The sequence below is a fragment of the Capsicum annuum genome, chromosome 2 (genome assembly GCF_002878395.1).
Source record: "Capsicum annuum cultivar UCD-10X-F1 chromosome 2, UCD10Xv1.1, whole genome shotgun sequence".
NCBI classification, from domain to species: domain Eukaryota; kingdom Viridiplantae; phylum Streptophyta; class Magnoliopsida; order Solanales; family Solanaceae; genus Capsicum; species Capsicum annuum.
The window spans coordinates 28,689,006-28,714,799 of NC_061112.1; the positions used below are offsets into that span (position 1 = coordinate 28,689,006).

At 36.5% G+C, this 25,794-nt stretch overlaps 1 protein-coding gene across 1 annotated transcript; it reads left to right on the forward strand.

Annotated features, from left to right (window-relative positions):
- Positions 1-14,661: 14,661 nt before the first annotated feature.
- Positions 14,662-24,834, forward strand: LOC107858458 (thioredoxin-like protein YLS8). The gene is made up of 2 exons (XM_016703122.2): positions 14,662-14,955; positions 24,357-24,834. The coding sequence occupies exons 1-2, from the start codon at positions 14,836-14,838 to the stop codon at positions 24,663-24,665; spliced, it is 429 nt and encodes a 142-aa protein (XP_016558608.1). The 5' UTR covers positions 14,662-14,835; the 3' UTR covers positions 24,666-24,834.
- Positions 24,835-25,794: the final 960 nt, after the last annotated feature.

Here is a 25,794-nt window from a genome sequence, read left to right on the forward strand (position 1 = left end):
TACATATATATATATATATGTTGAAAATACTTTTTATCCCCGTAATCAAATTCAAAAACTGGTAACAAAAGGAAAAAAAAAAAGGATTCGTTTAGGATTTTTAAACTAAGAAAAGAGTAGTACAATTTTTCTTGGTTAGCTATATCAGAAAAATAATTATGACTTTGTCGAAGTATGCAATACGTATTTAAATATTATTCTAGTTTAATGTACATGCATTGCACGTGTGTTAAATGTCAAAGAAGAAAGTTACATTTATTTGTTTGTCCAATGTATTGGATATTTTAGTTATAATTATGTGACATTGTTCACACGAGAACATAACTTATATGAAATAATTAACATTATAATTTATTTAAAGTAAGTGAAGATTTTTTGCATAGTTCAAATTAAAAAAAATAAAAATAAATATTATTAGACTTATGAAAGATCTGAATAAAACTAAAAATTAGTGAATAGAAATCAAAATGTCAAATAAAAAGACCACTTCAAGTCAGCCTGACATAGACGGATAAATTTAAAAGTTTACTGAAAATATACTCATTCTAAAGATGTTAAACGCACAACTGCATAAACAAAAGAGAAGAGAGCACCACCTTCATCTAACAAAATTTCAACATCTTTCGCTTATAAGTAATATGTCGCTTGTTTCTTTTTTCTTTAATGACGGCCTTAAGTACTCTAATTGAAATTCCAAGGGGTCGTTTGGTTGAGTGTATAATTATAATGTCGAATAAAGTGTATTAATAATACTTGCATTACTAACATAAGTATTAGTAATGTTAGTATTAGTTATGCAAACATTATTTCTTACACAGTGTTTGATTTGATGTATTAAAAATAATATATATTTATATAATTTTTATAAAAAAATATTTATTTACCAAAATACCCTTTTTACACACATTTGTCTATTTCAATTCTACATTAAAACTAACAATTTTCTAACATAAATTTATTTTGAACCAAAACATTGTGGAAATGTATTCAACGAAGAATCTCCGATGGAAGAAGCTTAAAAATGAGTTGTTTTTTCATATTGTTCGTTGTGCTAACATTGCTAGCATTATTGGTTGGTATTTGTAACTGATGAATTTGGGTCTTGTATGGTGTTGTTGCGCTTTGATGCGAGTAGAAAAGTTTTTGAGAAGTTACCAATGCTAGAAATCAGAGAAAAGACCAAGCAGAACTTTGTTGTAATAGAAAATTATCTTGGTATGTTAACTCGGGAGGAAGGAGACAATTCCTATGTTGATGTTTGGGTAATGGATAATGAAGATGGTTGGAGTAAGAAACGGGTTTGACAGAATTGTGGGTTGTTTGAGGAATGGTGACATTGTGGCGAAATGAAATTGACGAAATTCGATCGGAATAAAGCAAAGAGAAAAAAATCAGAAAAATAAGAAGATGATTGATTAAGAAGGAAGAAGATGTGGAGAAATGATGAGAAAGAAATTGGTATTTTAAGGGGTGAATTTGCAATTTAATAATGTAATGCATGTATTGAATATGTTGTATTATAGAAAAGAGGGGTATTAGTAATACATAGTCCAATACCAAATATAATGTATAACTAATACAAGGCATTAGTTATACATAAATAAAAATTGTACCAAACAATGTATTAATAATACACAAAAATAATGCATGCATTATTTTTATTAACACACTCTACCAAACAACCCCTTAATTTGTTCGGACATTCTAACTTCCAAATCCATTTAAACTTATCTTGAGGTTGTAGATACGTTGTTTGCTTACTAAGAAGGAAATGATAGGCCCTAGATGTTAAAAATTTACCATTTGTGACCAAGGCACATTGAAGTTTATCCGCCAAGACTGTGGAGTCTGGGATAATGGTAGCATAAATCGTACTCGTTATAGTATACAGAAGCATATAGCTTAGTATACTAAGGTCCCAACCATTGTTGATGAGGTCCTAAATCGTGAGGTCTTCTTCTCCCTTATTTAGGGGTGTGTTAACCTGGTTAGCAATTGGCTCCTTAAAGGGCGACCAAGTATCTGTCCAAAATTTTATTTTCCGTCCATCCCTCAGATCTCATTTCATGTTTTTCACACAACTATTCCAACCATTTATGATATTCTTCCACGTAATACTACAGGTTTTACTATGATCAATAGTATTAATATCTAGACCCTTATTATTAGGGATCGTTTGGTAGAATATATTGACAAAAATAATGCATGTATTAATTAATGTGTATTAAGAATACCTTATTTGGTATAATTTTTAGTCAATGTATAACTAATGCAAGCATTAGTTATACACTCTATTGTGTATTAAGGTGTGTATTACTAATACCACCCATTTTCTAGGAAATAATTGGCAAAGAAGAACTTTTGTAAAACTATTTTGCCAAATACCCACTTAATTTCTTTTTGATTTATTTTTTAGGTTTAGGGTGTAAAAAGTGAAAAAAGTGGAGCCCACACGTGGGCCAAGGGACCAATTCATCATTTATACAACTTTTCAAATTTAATATAATACACCTAACCCCCTCCACTTATTCCAATATCCAAAAAAAAATCCTCTCTCTCTCCTCTTCAATTTCCAACTCCCGCTTTCAAACAACTTCTCCCAAAAACGTCATTTTCGTACGTTCTTCATTTGCAGCTGCTAAGGGGGCGTTGTTGCTTCGCAAGGTTAGTTAAAATCGAGTTTTGATCATTTCTAGATCCATTTAAATGATTTTTCTTTTTGCTAATCGATTGGTAGTAATGTAGGATTTTTTTTTCGAATTTGGTGTTTTGATTTAATCGTGTTTTTTTTTTTTAGCAACGAAGTGTTGAATGATAGTATAATTGTTGTTTGAAGAGTTATTTTGACATTTTGATTTAAACAGCGTCCTGTTCCTGTCCGTAGACCCGCGGTCTATTCGTAGACCCGTGGTCTATGAAATGAGAATGCCCTAGATATATTTCAATTTTCAGACGTATGTAATTCTTTTAAAACATGATTGCTGAAATAGTGAAAATTGAAATATTAATAGCTAATTAGTTTGATTAGGTTCACTAGTTTGATTTTTAGCAATTGTTGTGTTTTGATATTTTGCATGTTCGATTTTGATTCAATTATTGTATGTTTGTGTAGTGAACTGTTTAATGGTGGGGTGTTTGTTAATTTTTTTTTTGGAGGGGGGTTTCATTTGATCATTGAGTTATTTATATTGATAGACTTGTGGTCTATGAACTGAAAATGGGAGATTTGTTCTTTAGGTGTAGACTATGTTGAAAATGGGTAGAAAAAATATTATTCCTAAATAGAAAGATGATACCGCTGGTAGTAGTAGAAAAAAAGAGTTGCGACAGTTGAAAAAGTGTCAAAAAGAAAGAAAATTGAAGAGTCGGTGTTCGAATCAGATTCGGAGTTAAAGGAAATAAGCGACTACGTCGATTCTAGTGAAGATATTGCCAAGCGGAGTGTCAGTGGTGACAGTGAAGAGTGCGACGGAAGTGGGAGTAATAGTGATGATGGGAATAATGATTCGTTATCCGTACCATATTTTTCAAGGTGCATTTTCGTGGAGCGGTATGACCTTCGAACGATAATTGGCTAGGTCAGATCTTTCCCGGCAAAGATATCGATCAGATCAAGAATGGCTACTTATCGAGAATTTAAGCAAATTCTTGTCGATCAAGAATTGAAGAAAAGATTCAAGCGGTCCTATTTTGGACACCTAAGAAACCTGCCGGAACATCTCAAGTTCAATGGGTAGTTAGTCCATTATTTGCTGTTGTGACGCGTTAAGAACGATAAGATGCGTCATGAGATGTGGTTCTGCGTTAACAACAAGCCTGCCTGTTTTGGCTTGAAAGAGTTTTGTTTGATCATGAGGCTGAATTGCTCATCATACCCTAGTGAATCAAAAATGAAGAAGGTGTTAGCAAAGGGGGACAATTTTTGTTTTAAGGTGACAAAAAACAAAAACATCACGGCGGCCAACTTGTTACACCTGATCAGAGCGAATAAGTTGAACAAGGACCAGAAGTTCAAGTATTGTCTACTGTGATTCTTGCACACCATGTTGCTTGCGAAAGATTTGACGAAGGTTATCGACACAAAACTGATTCGAATGGTCGACTCTTTGAGAAGTATCCGTAAGAAAGAGACATTTCAACTGACCATGGACTATCTGAACAAGAAAAGTGACCTGAGAAGCAGAAAAAAGTATTTGATGAGAAACAGAAGGCATCCTACGCTTTATTCGGATTTTCCTGGGCATTCATGGTATCTACCATAAACCCTTTAGTGAGTTTATCGTAGATTATCATTTTATTTATACTATGTCATAGACTCATAGTTATTTTTTTCCACTGTTGTACTGCTTACAGATTTGGATCTATGAGGCCTTTCCTCATCTTGGAGAATTTGCTGGAAAATCAATGGATAAGCCCTTACCCATCACCCGCATCCTTAGATGGCACACTTCAAAAAGCGACAAGATAATCGAAGGCGACCCATTCAAGTATAAAGGAAAAGTTACCGAGGTATGAACTTATTTTATATAATGCAATAATAGTACCATTTTATCGAATGTTATGTAATTGTTAATTGATATTTGGTAGAACGTGCACCCATACATCATCCCTACTGTTCGTGAGACAAAGATAGATTACATGATTACGTTTGAACCATATACGGACGAGGTGAAGAATAACATCGTCGATGGCTTAAAGAAAGAGTTAGAAGGGGTGACTGTCCTCACTTCAAATGAGGACACTGATGATGACGGGGATTTGGGTGGTAACCTCGTTGGAGTACGCGTTGGTGATGATGATTCTCCGAGCACCTCCAAAGATGCAGCGGGAACCTCATCCCCCGGGGATCTTCATAAACGTGTGGCTGCGCTCGAGGAAGCGGTGTTGGATATTGTTGCCTATATCAAAGAGAAAAGAATAAAGAAAAAGAAAAATTATGAGCGACAACATAAGCGAGGTAACTTCATTCATTAATTGATGTTGTTAATGAATATTCAGCTTTAAATATCAGTAACACTTTGTAATATTATGAAATAGTGCATGTGCATAAATCAGAGAGGAATGAAGAAGGAGAAAAAAATAGCAAAATGGATGAGTTGGCCGCTGTTGTGGCAGAAGAGGAAAAAAAAGAAGAAAAGAAGGATGGAGAAGAAGATAAGAGCCAATAAGAAGGTGGAAAAGAAGCAGCAGCAGCAGAAGAAGAAGCGACAATAGATGAACAAGAAGGCGCGAAAAAAGGAAAAACCGCTGAAGAAGAAGCTGACAAAGCTGACAAAGAAGAAGTTGAGCAAGAAGCAGCAAGTGAACGAAAAGAAGAAGCTTAGGAAGAAACAACTGCTGAAACTGAGAAAAAACAGCTACTGCAGGTGAAGTAAGAAAAGAAGGTGTGGAAGAAAAAGAAACTGCAGAAGCAGCAGCTGATGCACATGCTGAAAAAGAAGGAGAAGAAGGTGAGAATGAAGAAGTTGCTGCAATTGTTGAGAAAAAAGAAGTTGACGCTGTCCAAACAGATGTGGTCATGGACATTGTTGATGAAATCAACAGTAACACTTGTGTTGATGAGGAACTTAGGGAAAGAGACATTTAAATGCTAAGATATTTAATTTGTTGTTAAATGATGAGTTGTTAGGATATGATAATTTTTTTTATTTCACAAATATGAATTTTGAAGGATCTGGTGGTAGGCTATGACAATTATTCTTTTATTTTATGAAACTTGTTATGATTCTGAGCTGAATCTTTTTCTATCAAACTGATTTGAGGCATTGAATTTGAATATGCAGGGTGTGGTCATAGTTGGTACATTGTATGCTTGATATCATAGAATGCATACTTAATATTCCACATACCGTATGCATAGTCTATCATTACCCTGTTGGTCGAATTTAAGTTGACGTGTTGTTTAATCGACTATGGTTCTATCAAAAATAATATTTAACATTATACAAAAGTAGAACTATTATTATTTATTCAATATCACTACATCCATGTTACACTTTTTCAAAGAACGATTACTAGCATTATAGCACATAACATCATTTTTAGGACATTCTCTCTTTCTTCTAATTTTTATTTTAGTTGATTCCTCTCTATTTGGGTGTCATGTAGCAATAGTTTAAAGTGATCCCTCTGTTCTTCGGCTTCTTTGAACAAAGTCATGAGAAAATCTTTATTTTTTTCGCATTGTTGGAGCCTTTGTAGTAGATTAAATTTTGCCAAGCCTTGAAAATTTGATGTCTCGAGTCCCGAAATAAATGTTGATGGACTGGATGGAGGTGATAACTCATCAAGCCATTTAAAAAACGAGCATGTGCCATTCTCCTAGGAAAAAAAATAATTACATAACCATTAACTTAACTTTTTAAAAAAAAACACGCACACCTCACCTTTGCAAGTGCACAATTATAAAATTTGCGACCTGGATTTGAATCCGTGCATGACGCCCTCGAGACAGCCGCATTCCCACAATGACAAATTAGAATATTTTTAGAATTGGATGATTGAGATGCTTGCGACATTGTAGAATTTTTAAAAACAAAATAAAGTTGATGAAATAAAATAAGGAGGGATGTACACCTTATATATGAAGTAAAAACAAAGTGTTCACACTGATGGCTTATAAAAGTAGCTGTTTTTTACCGTTGGAAAAGTAATTTTTCTCTTTTGAACTGGTGGTGACACTAAATAGACTGTCGTAGATCATGACCTATGTCAGCCATCGATTTGTATAGTTTACCATAGACTTACACCTTTATTAGTGCATCGACTGATATCCTGATTATGCGTAGACTACCGTGATCAATGTACACATATATAGACCATCACGTGAAGGTAGATAAAAAATGAATAATTAAATTAAAAAAATTAAATAGATAATAGTAACATGTTTTGGGGCTGGTGGAAGAAAATAATTAAATATAATATGATTTAAATGGATAATCACATGTTTTGGGGTTGGTGGAAGAAAATAATTACATTAAAAATGATTTAAATAGATGATCTTGGACTGGTGATGACACTTAATAAACCGTTATAGATCATGAACTATGTCATCCATCAATCAGTATAGTCTATTATAAACTTACACGTTTATTATCGCATCGACTGATATCATGATTAGGCGTAGACCACGATGATCTATGTACAAGGTTATAACCATCACTTGGATGTAGTTAAAAAATGATTAAATAAATTATAAATAAATATGGTGTGAATTTCTACACATGTGAAAGAGTGTAAACAAGTCACATAATCATATTGGAGCTTAGACAAATTAGGGAGGGTGAATTAAGAAGTGTGTGGATGGGTAGTGGTTGAATGCTCAATATCGTAAGAGTAATGTTTAAACAAAGCATAAGTATATATATAGGATATGGATTATATTTGATGCCTACACATTCCACATATTTCTTTCATCACCACCCCTAAATCAAAAGAGTGTGTGCAATTGATAGTGGTAAAACATTTATCATTCTCAATACATACTTGTGCTTTGAGAAATATTACTCTTACGATATTGAGCATTCAACCACTACCCATCCACAAACTTTTTAATTCGCCCTCCTTAATTTGTCTAAGCTCTAATATGATTATGTGACTTATTTACACTCCTTAACATGTGTAGAAATCCACACCACATTTATTTATAATTTATTTAATCATTTCTTAACTACATCCAAGTGATGGTCTATAACTATGTACATAGATCACCATGGTCTACGCATAATAATGATATCAGTCGATGCAATAATAAACGTGAAAGTCTACGATATACCAGACTGATCGATGGAGCATGATATACGACGGTCTATTAAGTGTCACCACCAATCTAACATCATCTATTTAAATCCTTTTTAATTAAATTATTTTCTTCCACCAGCCACAAAACATGTGATTATCCATTTAAATCATATTATATTTAATTATTTTCTTCCATCAGCCTAAAATACATGTTACTATTATTTATTTAAATTTTTTTTTATTTAATAAATGTCTTTCATAATTCCTAAAATGTGTGATTATCTATTTAAATCATTTTTAATTTAATTATTTTCTTCCACCAGCCACATAACATGTGATAATCTGTTCAAATCTTTTAAAATTAAATTATTTTTTGAAAATCTATTATTATTTGTTTTAATTTACCCAATGATCCATCGATTCATGTAGTCTACGATCGACTAATATGTACAGTCGATGAAATACTTTGTATAAAATCTAAACATTAGATTTTACTCTTCAGGAAATTAGTCAAGTCACAATACTGTAACTTGAAAAGACAGACATATTTGATTCGAGTTTTCAAACAAGGGATCAGAACAAAGATGGCAAACATACAATGTTAAAAGAAACTGAAACATAGTTGTATTAAAATTGTTCATTGCATTACATAATAAAATTTACATCAAAAAGGGAAAAATGGAAGAAGCTTTCTTCTAACAAGATACTACAAAGAAAGCTTCTTCAACAATGAACAAATCAAAAAAACTTAAAAATATATACTAAAATAAAACATTTAAACTAAATTCTGGGGAGGGGGGGTGATGTAGTCAGGGCCTTCCATTCCTAGCCTTTCCAGAATTGCCCTCAAGAAATGAGTAATTCGATGGAGCTCCCGCTCCAGGTAGATGCGGTCTTGACCCTACCCATAGAAAAGCCGGTTCAAATCATTCCTTAGAAGGAGGAGGTTGTAGTGCCTCGAAGGAACACGTCTGATGGGGCGCAGGGGTATCCTTCTTGGAGGCATTTTTTTGATTTAGGTGAAAAAGAAGAAGAAGAGACGATTTCTGATATTTTCGATTTAGGAAAAACTGAAGGGTTGCGTAGAAAGAGGGCCTGTACTTATAGACCTGCAGATTGGGTCCGTTCATATATCCACCCAATAGTAGGTCGACGTGTCTGACAAGAGAAAACGTTTCGTATGCGTATACCAGCTGTTTTTCCTCGTGAAGAGATATTTTTTGTAGCTTTTTAATAAATGGAAACGGGAAACAAGGGAAATAATGATTCACTGCATCGATTGGAGAGATAAGCCAGGAAAATGACCAACATAACATGTTAGATAGGCAATAATATAATCAATACATAATATTTTATAGACCATATATTATATATATCATAGACTATAGATAGTCTATCGTAGACAAAGCTTTAGGTCGATAATAACTGAACGTTAAAATCTACAGAAATGCACATTCATCCCCCAAAATAGTAGCTTTACAACTGAAGCTAAAAAAAAACCAATTTATGATTTGATGCCCATTCTACACATAGTTCTTTTGTGTCCGAATTTCATGCATATTGAACACTTATTCCTCCTTTTGGACTTGAATGTCTCACCGATGCCCTTAGTGCGTTTAAGTTTCTTCCTTCCGAGTTTGGGATTGTACGGGGGTGGAGAAATTTTGGTGTCTACCAATTCCTGTGGCATAGTCCATTCAGCCTCCGGAGGGACCACGTTAATTGCTTCCAAGTATGTGAGGAGGTAGCTTTAAGCTTTATAAATTGGCGAAGAGTGGTCGTAGATGGAGTTACCATAATCTTAGCCATCGCCGTACTTTGCTCGCAAAGCTGCCATCACATGTTCGTACGATATTTTCACCAAGTTAAATTTCTGATAAGAACAGCTCCTCTCCAAGAGATTGACCTTGGCAGTAACGCCGTTGCTGAACACCATATACTCGTCAAGAACCCCGTTTGGATTGCCCACATACAAGGAATCGATCGCACTCTTATTATCCCTTAGGATCCTTTTCGCAGAAGGCACAAATATATTCTCTTTACCACCGACAAATGGATGCCGCTCCCTAAACTTTTCACCAAATTTTTTAGCAATTCAATTGAATATGTACGACACAGGGTACTCCAGTTCATCCATCAAAATCGAGTTGAGCGACTCGACGATGTTTGTGGTCATCACGTCGTACCTATTGCCCGAAAAGTGTGCTCTATTCCATTTTTCAAAACCAAGTAAGTTTTCAAGGACATGAGCTACCTCGGGGCATTTATTCTTCAATTCCACAAAATTATCACTAAACTCATCAAAGGAATAAGCCTTTGCCGCAACGTAGAATAGATAAAGATGTTCTCCGCAGTGTTGATTTACGCGAAGATTTTCAGCGAGGTGCCTCATGCAAAGTCCGTGATGTGCACGACTGTATACATAGGAGAAGGCATTGGCGATGCTAATGTGCCTGTCGGAGATGACGCATAGATCTGGTTCATTTTCTATAATAGACTTCAGCTTCTGGAAGAAGAAGGTCCAAGAAGCATCGTTCTCTTTATCGACGACACAAAAGGCAATCGGAAATATATGATTTTCGGTGTCCTGTGCAACGGCGCTTAGCAGAATGCCCCTGTACTTGCCATACAAATATGTGTCATCGACGGCAATTACCTTTCTCATGTGGGTATATCCTCGTATGCAAGCTCTGAATGCTAAAAAGTAGTAAATGAACGATCCATCTATCCGATTTACCATGATAGAGTAAGAAGACCCGGGATTCAATAACTCCACCATATGGGAAAAAGCCGGCAAGCAAGCATATCCGTGCTCCGGTGTCCCCCGAATGATGTTCTTCGCAATTACACTTCCTTTCCAATATATCCAATAGCTTGCGTTGCAACGTAACTTCTTAAATACAATTCTTTGAATTTCTCTTATGCTTGGACCCTTCCCATCCCGAAAATAATTTACGCATACTGAAGTAATCAATTTGGATGAGAATTTTTTGTGCCTGCGGGTGGCATTTTCAACGCCGCACGTGTGCATCCCGACATACTTGTATATGCAAAATCTGTCCGAGGTATCGTACCTTTTTTCTCGCAACAGCCAGCCACAACCACGAGATAAATATTGCGCCTTCATCAATTTCGTGCAGCTCTTCTCCATATAATAATCAAAAGACTGCCTCACCGCTGCTGCGTCTAGTTGCATTTTCAGCTCTTTTTTATCGGCGAATGTTTGACTACAACAAAAATTGGTAACGTCGGTGAAGAAGTGTCCTGCTTGTGATTTCGTTTCACAGTCTTCTTCATCATCTTGCGAGTTCGATGAAAAGTCTTCCATATGCATAGAATAATCTTTCATATTAATTGTATCATCGACATTGTTCTCGTAATCATTCAAATCGTCGTTGATCAAATCATCATCGACTGTCGGGCACCGCGATGGGGGTGCTGATGAATTCAACGGTCCTTCAAAGGACCTCTCAACCACATTTATCCTCAAAATTGGCCTAAAGACATCTGCATCAGCATCCATTACGTACGTCAGCACACGTACATCGATATTTATGATTGTAGGATTCACCTTTTCCCTCGAATGCATTACATAACTAATCACCACGTCGCTCAGTGTGCAATCTAGATCCCCACTCTGCATTATGCTTGCAACAAATTCGTCGTATGAAATATTGCGGCGAACAGGAATGGGAATTGTCACCTTAGTAAATGATCTCCATTTCTAACATTTCAAAGTCTCTACCTATTCTCCCATGAAATCACCAGAAATCAGAACAAATTCTGTAATAGACATCCTAGAATTAAGCTTCAATCGATGGTAGATTATGATTATGGTCTATGTCGTGTTGTATGCACGGTCGATGACTGGCGAGTACGGGTCGATGACTACGCAGATTTCCGTACACATACTTGAAACTGCAAATATTGCTTGTAATCAATGATTGTTGGGTTTATGGAATAAAGAAATGAACTTGGAGTCGCCTGAGCTGCTATAATGCACTTTCTAAAGTGGTTTTGAGTAATGTGAGTGATTTAAAGCTTTTTAAAAATAGTGGAAAGTGTGTTTGAGAAGATAGGAAACAAATGGGGTAACAATGGATGCAATGGACAAACTTATGATGTTTGTGGACTAATTTACAGCTGATCATCGGAAAATAACGTCGGAAAAGTGGCCGGAATCGAAGCTTTTTGGTGGAAAAAATAACCATTTTCTATTTTTAGCTTTTGGAATTATTTTTTTTAATATTTTTAGAAACCTAGATATTATTTTTATATATATTGTGGTGGATGATGGAGTGGGTTAAAGTGTATTATTAGAAACTTATGGTTGAATTTATTAAGTTGGAAGCATTGGGTTAAAGTGAATTATTATAAAGGTGGGGCTGAAATTATTAAGTTGGAAAAGTTGGTGGTAAGGTGGAATTAAGTGGGTATTTGAAAAAGGATTTAAAACATGTGGGTATTTGACAAAATAGTTTGGATAAAGAGTCTTTTTGGCATAAAGACCCCATTTTCTATGTATTAGTAATGCAAAGTCTTTAATACATGCATTAACTTATTAAATGACCTTAATACCCCTCAATTTCCCTCTCAAAACATTTCACCATTCCTTTTCCCGTCATTTTAATTTGCAATAGTGAATCTTTTCAAAACATTTCACAATTTTTTCCCCACCATTTTAATCTACAATAATGAATAATTGATTTAAATAATTGTAATATATTTTTGCGTTGCTTCGAGGGTCTTTAAAAAAATTAAAAAAAGATTGAGACTATTTCTTAATTTTATGTCTTATATTATTTTTGACTACGTTAATCTGTTGGCGTAATACTTCATGCGCAAAGACGAAGGTCTTGCAATTAATCCGAAACCCTTATATACTAGTTTAACAATACTAATTACATTTGAGATATAAAAAAAAATTGTTGCAAAAAAGTGTAAAAAATCAAAGAAGGGTATTTTTGTAAACAAATATTTCTTTTATATAAATTATGTAAGATGTATTATTTCTTATACATCAAACCAAACAATGTATAAGAAATAATAAATGCATAACTAATACAAACATAACTAATACAAGTATTATTAATGCAAATATTATTAATACATTATGTTTTGCATTAATCTTATACACTCTACCAAACGACCCTTAGTGTATTTGTCAATAAGAATCAAGGTCCAGAGCAAGTTTGGTTTACTGAAAACTTTCCAAGCAAGCTTAGCATGAAGGGCTTTATTTTTTAGAGTTGTATTTTGAAGATCCAATCCACCCACATCCTTGGGGTTCACTACAGTATTCCAATTAATAAGGTGTAATTTCTTTTTGACATCAGTACTACCTCATATAAAATTACGCTGAATTTTATCAATGACTTTTGTAATATCACACAGAAGTTTGTTACACTGCATTATATGAGTTGGAAAACTGTTGAGGCATGCTTTCGCAAGAGTTGTTCTTCCTGCAATATTTAAGAATCTAGTCTTCCAACCCATGAGTTTCTTTTTTAGATTGTCAAGAATGAATTGATAATCTCGATTACTTGTTTTATTATTGAAGATAGGGAATCCCAGGTACTTCCCAAAGCTTTTGCACGGGTTAATGTTGGTGCAAACAAATGAGACCTAAGTATCCTCAATCTTTATTCTATTCTATTTTGAAAAAAAAATAAATTAACTCCGCTTCTCAGCCAGAATTGGTGGTGGGACCTGTAAGCTTAGACATTAGGACTTGAGTTGAGTTGTAGCCCAAACTTAGGATCTGTTTGGCCATAATTTTTTTTCCTTTTTTTTTGAAAATATTTTTCACCTTTTTCACTTTTTCGAAAAATATGGTGTTTGGCCATGAAAATTTAAAAAATTATTTTGGAGTTGAATTTCAAAAAGTGAAAATAACTTTTTGTTATTTTCACAATTTTCCTCTTCCATTTTCAATTTTCATTATTATTACATATAACCCAATCTTTAAATTTTTGCACAAACCCCTCTTATAACTACAAACAACCGCCAAGGAAAAATTTATTATTTATTTTCTATGGTACAACATCATTTTTAATTGTTACAGATATTCTAATCTCTTTTTCTTCTTTTAACCAAAATTTACTAACGTGAAGTAAAAATAATAAATGACAATCTATGACGGAAATATACCAACTTTTGTTTTGAATGAACTATATTATAGAAATATAAGGCCTAGTACATTATGTTATTTAAAAATGAGAAATTTAAAATTTTTTTCTTGCCATTCTAAATTTTCTGTATATGTCATATAATGGCTATGATGATTTTAATAAATTATTAAAATGTGATCAATAAAGTCGCATATCAAATATAACGTAACGATTCATATTGACGATTACCTTATTTTGGTTTTATGGATTTTGAACAGAGATGAATGTGGTAATTAGCTTAACAAAAGTTTGTTCTCTTTACCAAAGAAAAAAAAAATTCAAGGAAAATCAATATCATCAATAAAGAAAAAGCAAAAAATTAGCACTAATCTATTAAAAATAATTCATTCGTAAATTTTTTTAAAAAGATCAAATTCAATAAAATAATTAATTCAAGTGAAAGTAATAAAGAATTTTCATCAACAAATTTAAGAATACATAAAATATATTTATATCCATCAATCATATTTATCAAAATATATTTTCTCTATTCAATCGATTATGGCTAGATAAACTTATTTAGCTCGTGCTTATGATATTTTTATTCAAATTTAGAAGAATAACAATTATAATAATTAGTTTGTAGTTAATTATTTTGTCAATTGAAGACATATAAATTATTTTCTTAATATTTGATTATATGTTAGTAGTTAAATTAGTAGTTGAATGATTTTGATAATTTTTAAAAGTTGAGATATACAATTATATTTAAATTTTTTTTTTAAAAATACAATTTTTTTTTTTTAAAAATATGACCAAACACAACTTAACACCAACTTCACCTTCAACTCAACTTCGGAAAAGGAGTAATTTTCATGGCCAAACTACTTGAAAACACTCTATGACAATAACAGGAGCCTTTATAGCAATTTAATTTTAATCCTCCCTTATAGCAAAACCCTTGATTCCCTGCGATCTAAGAAAGATGTCGTACTTGTTGCCTCACCTTCACTCAGGATGGGCGGTCGATCAAGCTATTCTTGCTGAAGAAGAACGCCTTGTCATTATCCGCTTCGGCCATGACTGGGACGAAACTTGTATGCAGGTCTCTCTTTCTGCTTCTCCAATTTTTGTTTTTCTTTCTATTTTATGGCTTCTTAAGTTTGTTTCGACAACCCTACGTTTTTGTCTGTTCTTGATTTTGTTTCGAAAACCCTAAGTTTTTATCTGTTCTTAATTACTGTTTTCGAATTCAGTTTTGTGGTGAGGTGAACCACCCAAATTTGTCGATTTTTCTTTCTTTAATCTAGAAAAGAAGGAAGAAATTCGGTATTGTGATGAATAGAGAATAATGTTGCGATTTCATGACACAATTACAAACATAATGAAAGAAATGTGCAGAAAACTGGGAAAGTGGTTAAGGAACTGAGACTTTTCTTCATTCAACCATTAGATTTGCTCATGCTATGACTCATTATTGAGAAGAATGTGATCATCACTCCAGCAATGGCTCAAATATTGGTGCTTTCTGCCACTTGTACATATGAGTAATGTCACAACTAAATCCAACCATCTAAGAAGAAACCACAGGGAGGAGAGAGGACTATTGCTTATAACATTGAATATTGACATCAAATGTTCTCCTCTAGGTTCAAGGACGAGAATACTCGTCTCTCAGCCTTTTTTGCCCAATCCAAGGACAATAGCTGCAGTAACCTTATTGCTGCAATTCGTATCTAAAGTGAAGACATCTTTCAAAAAAAAAAAAAACTTTAAGGTGAAGATAACTGCAACATGTACAAGTTCTTGAAGTCCTTGAGTAAAAGCAGTGCCCTTTTTACTAGCTCCTATCTTTGAAAATGTAAACACTAAAACTAACCTGACAGATCTAACATATAAACCACTCCTACTATCAGCTTTCTTTACTTAAAATGATATGACTTTTCCCAAGCCATGTTCCTGTGGATTACTCTAGCTTGAATGGTATTCCCCTTCTTTCCACTCTCACCTTCTTGAGTAAAAGCAGTGCCCTTTTTACTAGCTCCTATCTTTGAAAATGTAAACACTAAAACTAACCTGACAGATCTAACATATAAACCACTCCTACTATCAGCTTTCTTTACTTCAAATGATATGACTTTTCCCAAGCCATGTTCCTGTGGATTACTCTAGCTTGAATGGTATTCCCCTTCTTTCCACTCTCACCTTCTTTCTGACTACTAAAGGTACTAGGGGAATCAAAAGCACTTGGCTCTTTTCAACTTTCATTTTGGTCTTATATTTTTGACCCCTTTGTGGTGTGGTTTGGTCTAGTCCAAAATGAGATTTCTTTTTTTTTTTCCAAGTAGTGCAAAGCCTAGTGGCATATGTGATATTTTTTTTACGAGGTTTCAACATTTAATGAAAGTGAACAAATGAACTAAGTTGCTCGAATTCTTCACTTTTGGTGATGTGTTGACATGACATGGGTGTAGGTGTGGGATCCATATGACCGTACCAATTTGGTCAACCAATTTTGAGTACTTTGACCAAAATAGATGCAGAATTTTCAAAATCTCATTATTCATTACAACATCGTAAAAGATTTAATCAACTTCATTGCTGAGAAAGCTCTCTCAACTGTGCTATTAGCTAGTTGCAAAAGTATAACAAATGTCACAAGAAAACACGGAAATAAGTTCCATGCTTCTTTGATACTACTAGTTTCTTGATAAGATCACAAAGTCTCTTGATATCAATATATCTTTATTAGCATACCTGGCTGGTTAATGTAGTGCCTGTTGTTTCTTGTAAGTAGCAACCTTGTTTGCTGATTTTTATTTGATTATTTAGCTGTTTGTAGCCGTACTCGTTTGCGTGTTGTGTTTTTGTCTCCTGTGTTCTTCACTTTCTGGTAGTGTATCCTTTTGAGTGGTGGCTGGGGTGATAGATGGCGGACAAGGGTCATGTCATAGGTTGGGGTCGGGGCGGGGATCGGGTCTAGGTGCGAGTTCGGGGTTGGGGGTGAGGGGAAGTAGGCTAGGAGGGATAAGGGTGCTTCTAGGTTGAGAATTGGGTCTTGGAACATAGAAACGCTTCAAGGTAAGTCTATAGGGCTGGTGAAGATTCTTAGAAAGAGGGGGGTTAGTATAGCGTGTGTCCAGGAAACTAAATGGGTAGGCACTAAGGCGAGAGATGTGGATGGATATAAGTTGTGGTACTCGGGTAGCGTGAGACATAGAAATGGGGTAGGTATTTTAGTAGATGAGGATCTTAGGGAGCAGGTGGTGGAGGTTAAGAGAGTTTGTGATAGGTTGATGTTTATTAAGTTGGTCATTGGAGGGTCTTCGGTGAACGTTATTAGTGCCTATGCTCCGCAAGTAGGTTTGGACGAGAAGGAGAAGAAGAGTTTTTGGGAGGTTTTGGATGAGGTGGTGAGGGGCATCTCGAGCACCGAGAAGCTTTTCGTGGGTGGAGATTTCAATGGGCATATTGGGTCGTTGTCGAGAGGGTATGGTGATGTGCATGGTGGTTTCGGTTTTGGGCAGAGAAATGAAGGTGGGGCTTCTCTTTTGGATTTTTCTAGGGCTTTTGGGTTGTGGAGTTCGAGCTTTCCGAAGAAGGAGAAACTCCTTATTACTTTTCTTAGTTTAGTGGCCAAGACTCAGATTGACTTTTTGCTCCTTAGGAAGGGGGGTAGAGCGCTATGTAAAGACTGTAAAGTCACACCTAGCGGGATTCTTTCGACTCAACATAGGTTGTTGGTGATGGACTTAGTAATCAACAAGGGCAGAAAGAAGAGCAGTGCGGAGGCTCGGTCCAGGATTAAGTGGGGTAGCTTGACGTTGGCTAGTGCCTTGGAGATGGGGGAGAAGTTGAAAAGAAGAGGGGCTTGGGGAGTAGAGGGGATGTGGATAGTATGTGGGAGACGACTGCTAGTTGCATTAGGGAGACCGCTAGAGAGGTGTTGGGTGTTTCGAGAGGTCGATCTGGTAAGCATCAAGGAGATTGGTGGTGGAACGAAGAGGTTAAGAGGAAGGTGGAGTCTAAGAAGGTGACTTATGCCAAGTTGGTTGAGAGCAAGGATGAAGATGAGAGACAGAAGAATAAGGAGGAGTATAAGGTAGCTAGACGAGAGGTTAAGTTGGCGGTTACGGCAGCTAATACAACAACTTTTGAGAGCTTTAGAGGAGAAAGGCGGGGATAAGAAGTTGTAGAGGCTTGCTAAGGCCGGGGAGCGGAGGGCTCGTGATCTGGACCAAGTGAGCTACATCAAGGGTGAGAATGGTACAGTGTTGGTTGAGGATGCTCTCATAATAAAGAGGTGACAGTCTTATTTTCATAAACTCTTGAACGATGAGGGGGACAAAGGTTTCGTGTTGGGGGATTTGGAGAAGTCTGAGAAGTGTCATGATTATGGTTATTGGAGGCATATTGAGGTTGAGGAGGTCAAGGGGGCTATTCGCAGGATGCGTTGGGGTAGGGTGACGGGGCCAAACGAGATTCCAGTGGATTTTTGGAAGAGCACTGGTGGGGCAGGTTTGGAGTGGTTGACAAGGTTATTTAACATTATTTTTAGGGCGGCGAAGATGCCGGAAGCGTGGAGGTGGAGTACGATGATTCCTTTATATAAGAACAAGGGAGTCATCCAGAGTTGCAACAACTATAAAGGTATTAAGTTGTTGAGTCATACTATGAAGGTTTGGGAACGGGTGGTAGAGTTGAGATTGTGAAGGATTGTGACTCTCTCGGAGAATCAGTTTGGTTTCATGCCAGGTCGCTCGACTACTGAGGCCATTCACCTTGCGAGGAGATTAGTGGAGCAATTTCGGGTGAGGAAGAAGGACTTGCATATGGTGTTTATTGATCTTGAGAAGACATATGATAGAGCGCCCAGAGAGATTCTGTGGAGGTGCTTGGAGGTTAGTAGGGTGCCTGTGGCGTACATTAGGTCGATTTAGGACATGTATGATGGCGCGAAGACTCGTGTGAGGACGGTAGGTGGAGATTCGGAGCCCTTTTCGGTTTTGATAGGTTTGCATCAGGGATCGACTCTTAGCTCTTTTTCATTTGCCTTAGTGATGGATGTGTTGACGTGATATATTCAGGGAGGGGTGCCTTGGTGTATGTTATTTGCAGATGATGTGGTTTTGATTGACGAGACTCGGAGAGGAGTTAATGATAAGTTGGAGACTTGGAGACAGACCCTTTGAGTCTAAAGGTTTTCGATTGAGCAGGACCAAGACGGAGTACTTGGAGTGTAAGTTTAGTGTGTTGTCGCAGGAGACTGATGTGGTTGTGAAGTTGGATTCTCAGGCCATTCTGAAGAGGGAAAGTTTCAAGTATATGGGGTCTATAATTCAGGGCGATGGTGAGATTGACGAGGATGTCATGCATCGTATTGGGGCAGGGTGGTTGAAATAGAGGCTTGCTTCGGGAGTTTTGTGTGATAAGAAGGTGCCCCAAAGCTTAAAGGTAAGTTTTACAGAGTGACAGTCCGACCGGCTATGTTGTATGGAGCGGAGTATTGGCTAGCTAAGAAATCCCACGTCCAAAAGTTAAAGGTGGCGGAGATGAGGATGTTACGGTGGATGTGTGGTCAGACTAGGAAGGATAGGGTGAGGAATGAGATTATTCGGGAAAAGGTGGGAGTGGCTTCGGTGGACAAGATGCGAGAAATGAGGTTACGTTGGTTCGGGCACGTGATGAGGAGAGGTGCTGTTGCTCCAGTGCGGAGGTGTGAGACACTGGCTATGCATGATTTTAGGCGGGGGAGAGGTAGGTCGAAGAAATATTGGAGGGAGGTGATTAGACATGATATGGAGCAGTTACAACTTACGGAGGATATGACCCTTGATAGGAAGGGATGGAGGATGCAGATTAGGGTAGAGGGATAGGGGGTGGGAGGGTGTCGGGTGTTCTGTATGTGTGTCTGAAGTTTCTTGGTAGTAGGTGTTGAGTGTTGACAATGGTTTCAGATGTATAGTTTTAGTATTATCATGTGGCTAGCGTTGTTAGTATATTTCGCATAATGTACAAGTTTATATTGCATTTATGTATTGTGTTTGTTATATTGTTATTGATTCTAAACCGGGGGTCTATCGGAAACAGCCTCTCTACTTCACCTAAGGTAGTGGTATGGACTGTGTACACTCTACCCTCCCTAAACCCCACTAGGTGGGAATACACTGGGTATGTTGTTGCATGATCACGTTTCCCGCAAAATAAAAAATCAATTTTGATAAAAGTAAAAAAAAAACACAGAATTTAATTCACAATGAAAAATAATGGTTGTCTTAAAAAAAAATTAAACTAGAAATTAAGAAGAGTGTGTAATAGTAAGAGAACTTACAAAAAGAAAGCGGATGCCTTCCTAGAATAACAACAACAACAACAACTTACCCAGTGTATTCCCACATAGTGGGGGTCTGGGGAGGATAGAGTGTACGCAGACCATACCACTACCTCAGGTGAAGTAGAGAGGCTGTTTTCGCTAGACCTCCGGCTTAAGACCGATAACAGTATAACAAACATAAAACATAAATGCATATAAACTAGTACAATATGCAAAATAAACTAACAGTATGCAAAATAAACTAACACCGCTAACCACAAAATAATACTACAGCCACAAGAGTATGGAAAGTAAACTAACAGTATGCAAAATAAACTAACACCGCTAACCACAAAATAATACTCCATCCACAAGATAATACTAAAAACTATCTAACTGAAACCATAAACATACTTAACACCACGAACAAGGAACTTCAGACACATGAAGAATGCTCTCCTACTGTTACCGACGCACTCCTACCCCTTAACTCCCTACCCTAATCCGCGTCCTCCACACCTTCCTATCAAGGGTCATGTCCTCTGTAAGCTGCAACTGCTCCATATCATGCCTAATCACCTTCCTCCAATATTTCTTCAACCTACCTCTACCCTGCCTAAAACTATCCATAGCCAGTGTCTCACACCTCCGCACTGGAGCGTCAGAGCCCCTCCTCATTACGTGCCCGAACCAACGTAACCTCACTTCTCGCATCTTGTCCTCCACCGAAGCCATTTCCACTTTCTTTCGAATAATCTCATTCCTCAACTTATCTTTCCTGGTAGGACTGGGCGTTTGGTATTCGGTTCAGTATTTTTAAATTTTGGGTTCGGTAATTCGGTAATCTGTATTTGAAAGTAGATACCACTTACCATACTTATAAACATTGGTTTGGTAATCAGTAAATTAAACTTCGATTCGGTACGGTTTTTGATAATACCATATTAAAGTTGGAAATATCCAAATGTACGTTTAAACTGTAAAGAGTACATTTAATAGAAACCCTATTTAGTATTCCTGTTATTGCTTTTTACGAATATATTACCAAGGTTCAAGAGATTCTTTGGGATTGACTAATACTATTGTCTATTGAGTTGGTTAGACATATCACACACACACGCATATATATATGATTCGATATTCGGTAAATACCGAATACCAAACGATATTAATATCTTTTACCAAACTCAATCCCAAAATATTAAAATTTTACTCCCAAATACCATACCAATTACCAAATTTTCCGGTTCGGTTCGATATTCAGTTTTTGGTATTTTATGCCCAGCCCTATTTCCTGGTATGGCCACACATCCATCACAACATCGTCATCTCCGCCACCTTCAACTTTTCGATGCGGGAGTTCTTAACTGGTCAACACTCCTCTCCATACAACATAACCGGTCGGACTACCACTCTGTAGAACTTACCTTTAAACTTCGTGGGCACCTTCTTATCACATAAAACTCCCAAAGCGAGCCTTCATTTCAACCACCCTGCCCCAATACGATTCGTGACATCCTCATCAATCTCACCATTGCCCTGAATCCTAGACCTCAGATACTTGAAAGTCTCCCTCTTCTGAATGGTCTGAGAGTCCAGCTTCACAACCACGTCAGCCTCCTGCTACACATCACTAAACTTACACTCCCAAGTACTTCGTCTTGGTCCTACTCAACCGAAATCCTTTAGACTCAAGGATTTGTCTCCAAATCTCCAACTTATCGTTAACTCCTCCCGGAGTCTTGTCAATCAGTACCACATCATTAGCAAATAACATATACCAAGGCACCTCCCCTTGAATATGTCGCGTCCAAACATCCATCACCAAGACAAATAAAAAAGAGCTAAGAGTCGATCCCTGGTGCAACCCTATCAAAATCGAAAAGTGCTCTAAATCTCCATCTACTGTCCTCACACGAGTCTTCGCGCATCATACATGTCCTGAAACGACCTAGTGTATGCCACGGGAACCCCTCTAGCCTCCAAGAACCTCCACACCGCAGAATCTCCCTGGGAACTTTGTCATATGCCTTCTCAAGATCAATAAACACCATGTGCAAGTCCTCCTTCCTCTCCCGAAACTGCTCCTAGAATGAGTAACTTTTTTCCCAAGTTAGTGTTTTAAGTGGGTTTGATAATCCTTTTTCAGATTGATTCATATAATTTGCTAAGTCGTCGTGCAAATGGTTTCTTCATTGGCTGGTGTGCATGACCCACATCTCTTACAGATAGATTGCTACTAGTTGTAGAAGAATTTGATCATTTTCGTTGAGAACATATATATATATATATACTTATATATATAAGTCGTCGTGCAAATGGTTTCTTCATTGGCTGGTGTGCTTGACCCACATTGCTTACAGATTGCTACTAGTTGAAGAAGAATTTGATCATTTTTGTTTGAGAACACACGCATATATATAACATATACATACGGGGTGCACTAGGGTCAGAAATTAAGTCCAATCTGTGTGACACCTTGCCCTTTCAGAACCTTGAAGGGCCATATAACTTGAACTTCAATCTTTTCCTGATCATATATGCTTTCTTGATGTTGCCTATAAATTCGTAACTTTTTTTCTCGTCGTATCTGCATAAATTTGTATTCTTTCTCGTACTTTGCTTTTGATTGTATTTCTGTAGCTGCTGCATTTGTTGCCTCTTGGCTAAGAAATCCTTTGCTGCCGGTACATTAGCTTCTAATGAGGGTCCAATTGATATCTTGGGAGGGGCGTGAGCACCCATTCCATGTTTCAAATGGTGCACATTCAGACAGTTATGGAAATTTGGATTGTACCAGTACCACTTCAGCTAAACCAAGCCGTTGCTTCCATTGTTTGGGCCTATGAGCTATCATACATCTCCGATAGGTATCAATACATCTATTCACTCATAAGTCTTTCCATCTGATTGAGGGTGATAGGCTGTTGTAATGTAGTTGTGTTCCTATTAACTTAAATAATAGTTCCTGCCAGCAGCTGCTCAAAAATATACCGTCGCTACCAGAAAGGATTGTTTCAGGAGTTCAATTTAGCTTCTGTTCCCCTTCATCATCCTGTCTACTACCACAAAATAAACCTCTATAAAGTCAAGCCTGGTGAATGGGTTAGAGTTATTGAAGCCCTAGAGAGGATATGTTCTCTTTCTTGCTTCTCTGGTACACTTCACAAGAACATCTACATTGGATTTCACATTTTCATTAAGGTTATTTCAGGAAATGCTCCTAAATGTGCCTACTTGACGTGAGTGCCCACCTACTGAGGAGGCATGCTCGAGTATTTGATGCCTTAATTCTCCTGTATTTCCAACATAAATTTTTTCTTCTCTCTTTGGTACTGCAGATTGTAAGCTAGACTTATCTGTGGCTGTAGTGTGAGCTACAAGTAATTAGGTATGTACTCTGTTGCTCCTTCGAAGCAGTGTTGAATCCATGTAGGTACAGTAACTTATGGTCTCTACCTTCCTTCAGTCTATTCGTGCATAGCTTCATCCTAATATCTCCTTGATAGTGGATCAACAACTCTATTTTCAGCTCTCTTTCGTATTGGGTCGCATAATCCAAACCAAGTAGCTTAGCGAGCCCTTTTTTTGGTTAAATAAGCAGTAGTGACCTTCTGTTCCAGCCAATATTTCGGGTATGGTGATCAGCTCTTATAATGCAGATGGTGCATCCACTTGTCTACAACATTCTGTGGTGTCATACACTCTTTTCTCATATCTAGATTTTCTCTGGTGTCTAGGTGCTTGAGCTTATTCGGAAATGCTATTGGCCTTATCCTAATACAGCGATACCAGATTGGCATGCATTAGTTTCCACCATGAAAATGTGATTAAAGTCAGGTACTGTCAGAACCGGTGCATTAGTCATTGGCTGGCCAGCTTAATTGGATGTGGATTGTTTATTCTGCTGTATTTTTTTTTGTTCTCCATTTCAGTAGCTTCTCAGTTCTCACATCTGCTATTAGTGATGTCTTCTCAGACCTCTCTTTTTATCAGAGAAGCTGTTTTGTTTGTTGGTTGTGGCTAATATTGGCATACATGGTATTTTTAATTGATTCTCTTCTACTGAGGAGGGTTCAGAGTGGCATATTGATTCTCCCACTTCCTCGCTTTTTTTCCTTCTCATTTATCCCTTGCTATAAAATTTGTAAACTCTGTTTAGTTTTAGCTGGTTGTTTCTTCTGGTATTTCAGATGGACGAGGTGCTGGCTTCTGTCGCTGATACATTAAAGAATTTTGCTGTCATATACCTGGTGGACATCACAGAGGTCCCTGATTTTAACACGATGTATGAGTTGTACGATCCATCTACTATCATGTTCTTCTTCAGGAACAAGCACATCATGATTGATCTTGGTACTGGAAACAATAACAAGATCAACTGGGCACTCAAAGATAAACAAGAGTTCATTGATATTGTTGAGACTGTGTACCGTGGTGCACGAAAAGGTCGTGGTCTAGTTATTGCACCAAAAGATTACTCTACCAAGTATCGTTACTGAGTGTCTGTTGATATTGTATTTTGGTTGTGGAATATGCTTGCACTTTATGGCTGAATTGTGAAATATGGTTGCTAAACTGGTTTTCATTACTGACTCAGTTGCTGTGAAGATCCTACTGTACAATAATTTTCCATTAGTTGCAAGTGAAAGACTTCAACTCTTCTTAAAACTATGTTACGATCAATTATATCGCCCTTTCTGTAATTGTGGTTTTACTGTTTCGGCTTCAGCATGTGCTAGATGGCACAAGTCGATCAGGGAGAAGATTTACTATTCAGGTAGCTATTATTCTCTTTACAATTATATGCATCTTTCTGTAATTGTGGTTTTATGGTTTCGGCTTCAGCATGTGCTAGATGGCACAAATGAACAAGTGGATTAAGGAGAAGATTTAACTATTCAGATTGCTGTTATTCTATAATTTACTGATTTTAATCAATTCTGCTAATGCTTCGCGAGATTATATAGATTAAGCATTTTCTGTCCCCAGTTCCTACAAAGGGATGGTTGGACCAGGACATTTAGTAATTTAGCGTGCATGTGTCGTTGGGCGCATTCTGTGTTATCTCTAAGGGGTTGTGTTTGGTTTGTTGTATTTGGATTGTGGTATTATTTTTTATTGATGGTTTGGTTTGTTGTATTACAAATGACATGCGTTTCATATTTCTAAGAAGTTCGTTAACAAAAATATCCCCACCTTAGTAGAAAAAGGGTTTGAGGGACCTTAGGTGGTTTTGTTATTTTCATTTGTTTTATCCAAGGATAACTAATTCTTAGTACTATTTATTTCTATCATCTGACAGGTATAAAATAGTCCTGTCTTTAGGGGTTGTTTGGTAAAAGGGATATAATTAAGTAATAAAAAACAAGATTATTTTATCATGCGTTTGGTTAAGGCATTAGTTTTTACCGAAATTATTTACCCCATATATATGGTGGGATGGGATAAACAAAGTTATTCAATGAAATTAGTTATCCTACAATATATATGGAGTATAATTTATCTCATCATTATGATATATATGATGGGATAAATAATTTCAGGATTAACTAATACCTCGAACTAAATGTAGGATAAATAAGTTTGCATTTTATTCTGAGATTATCATCCCTTATCCCTCGTACCAAG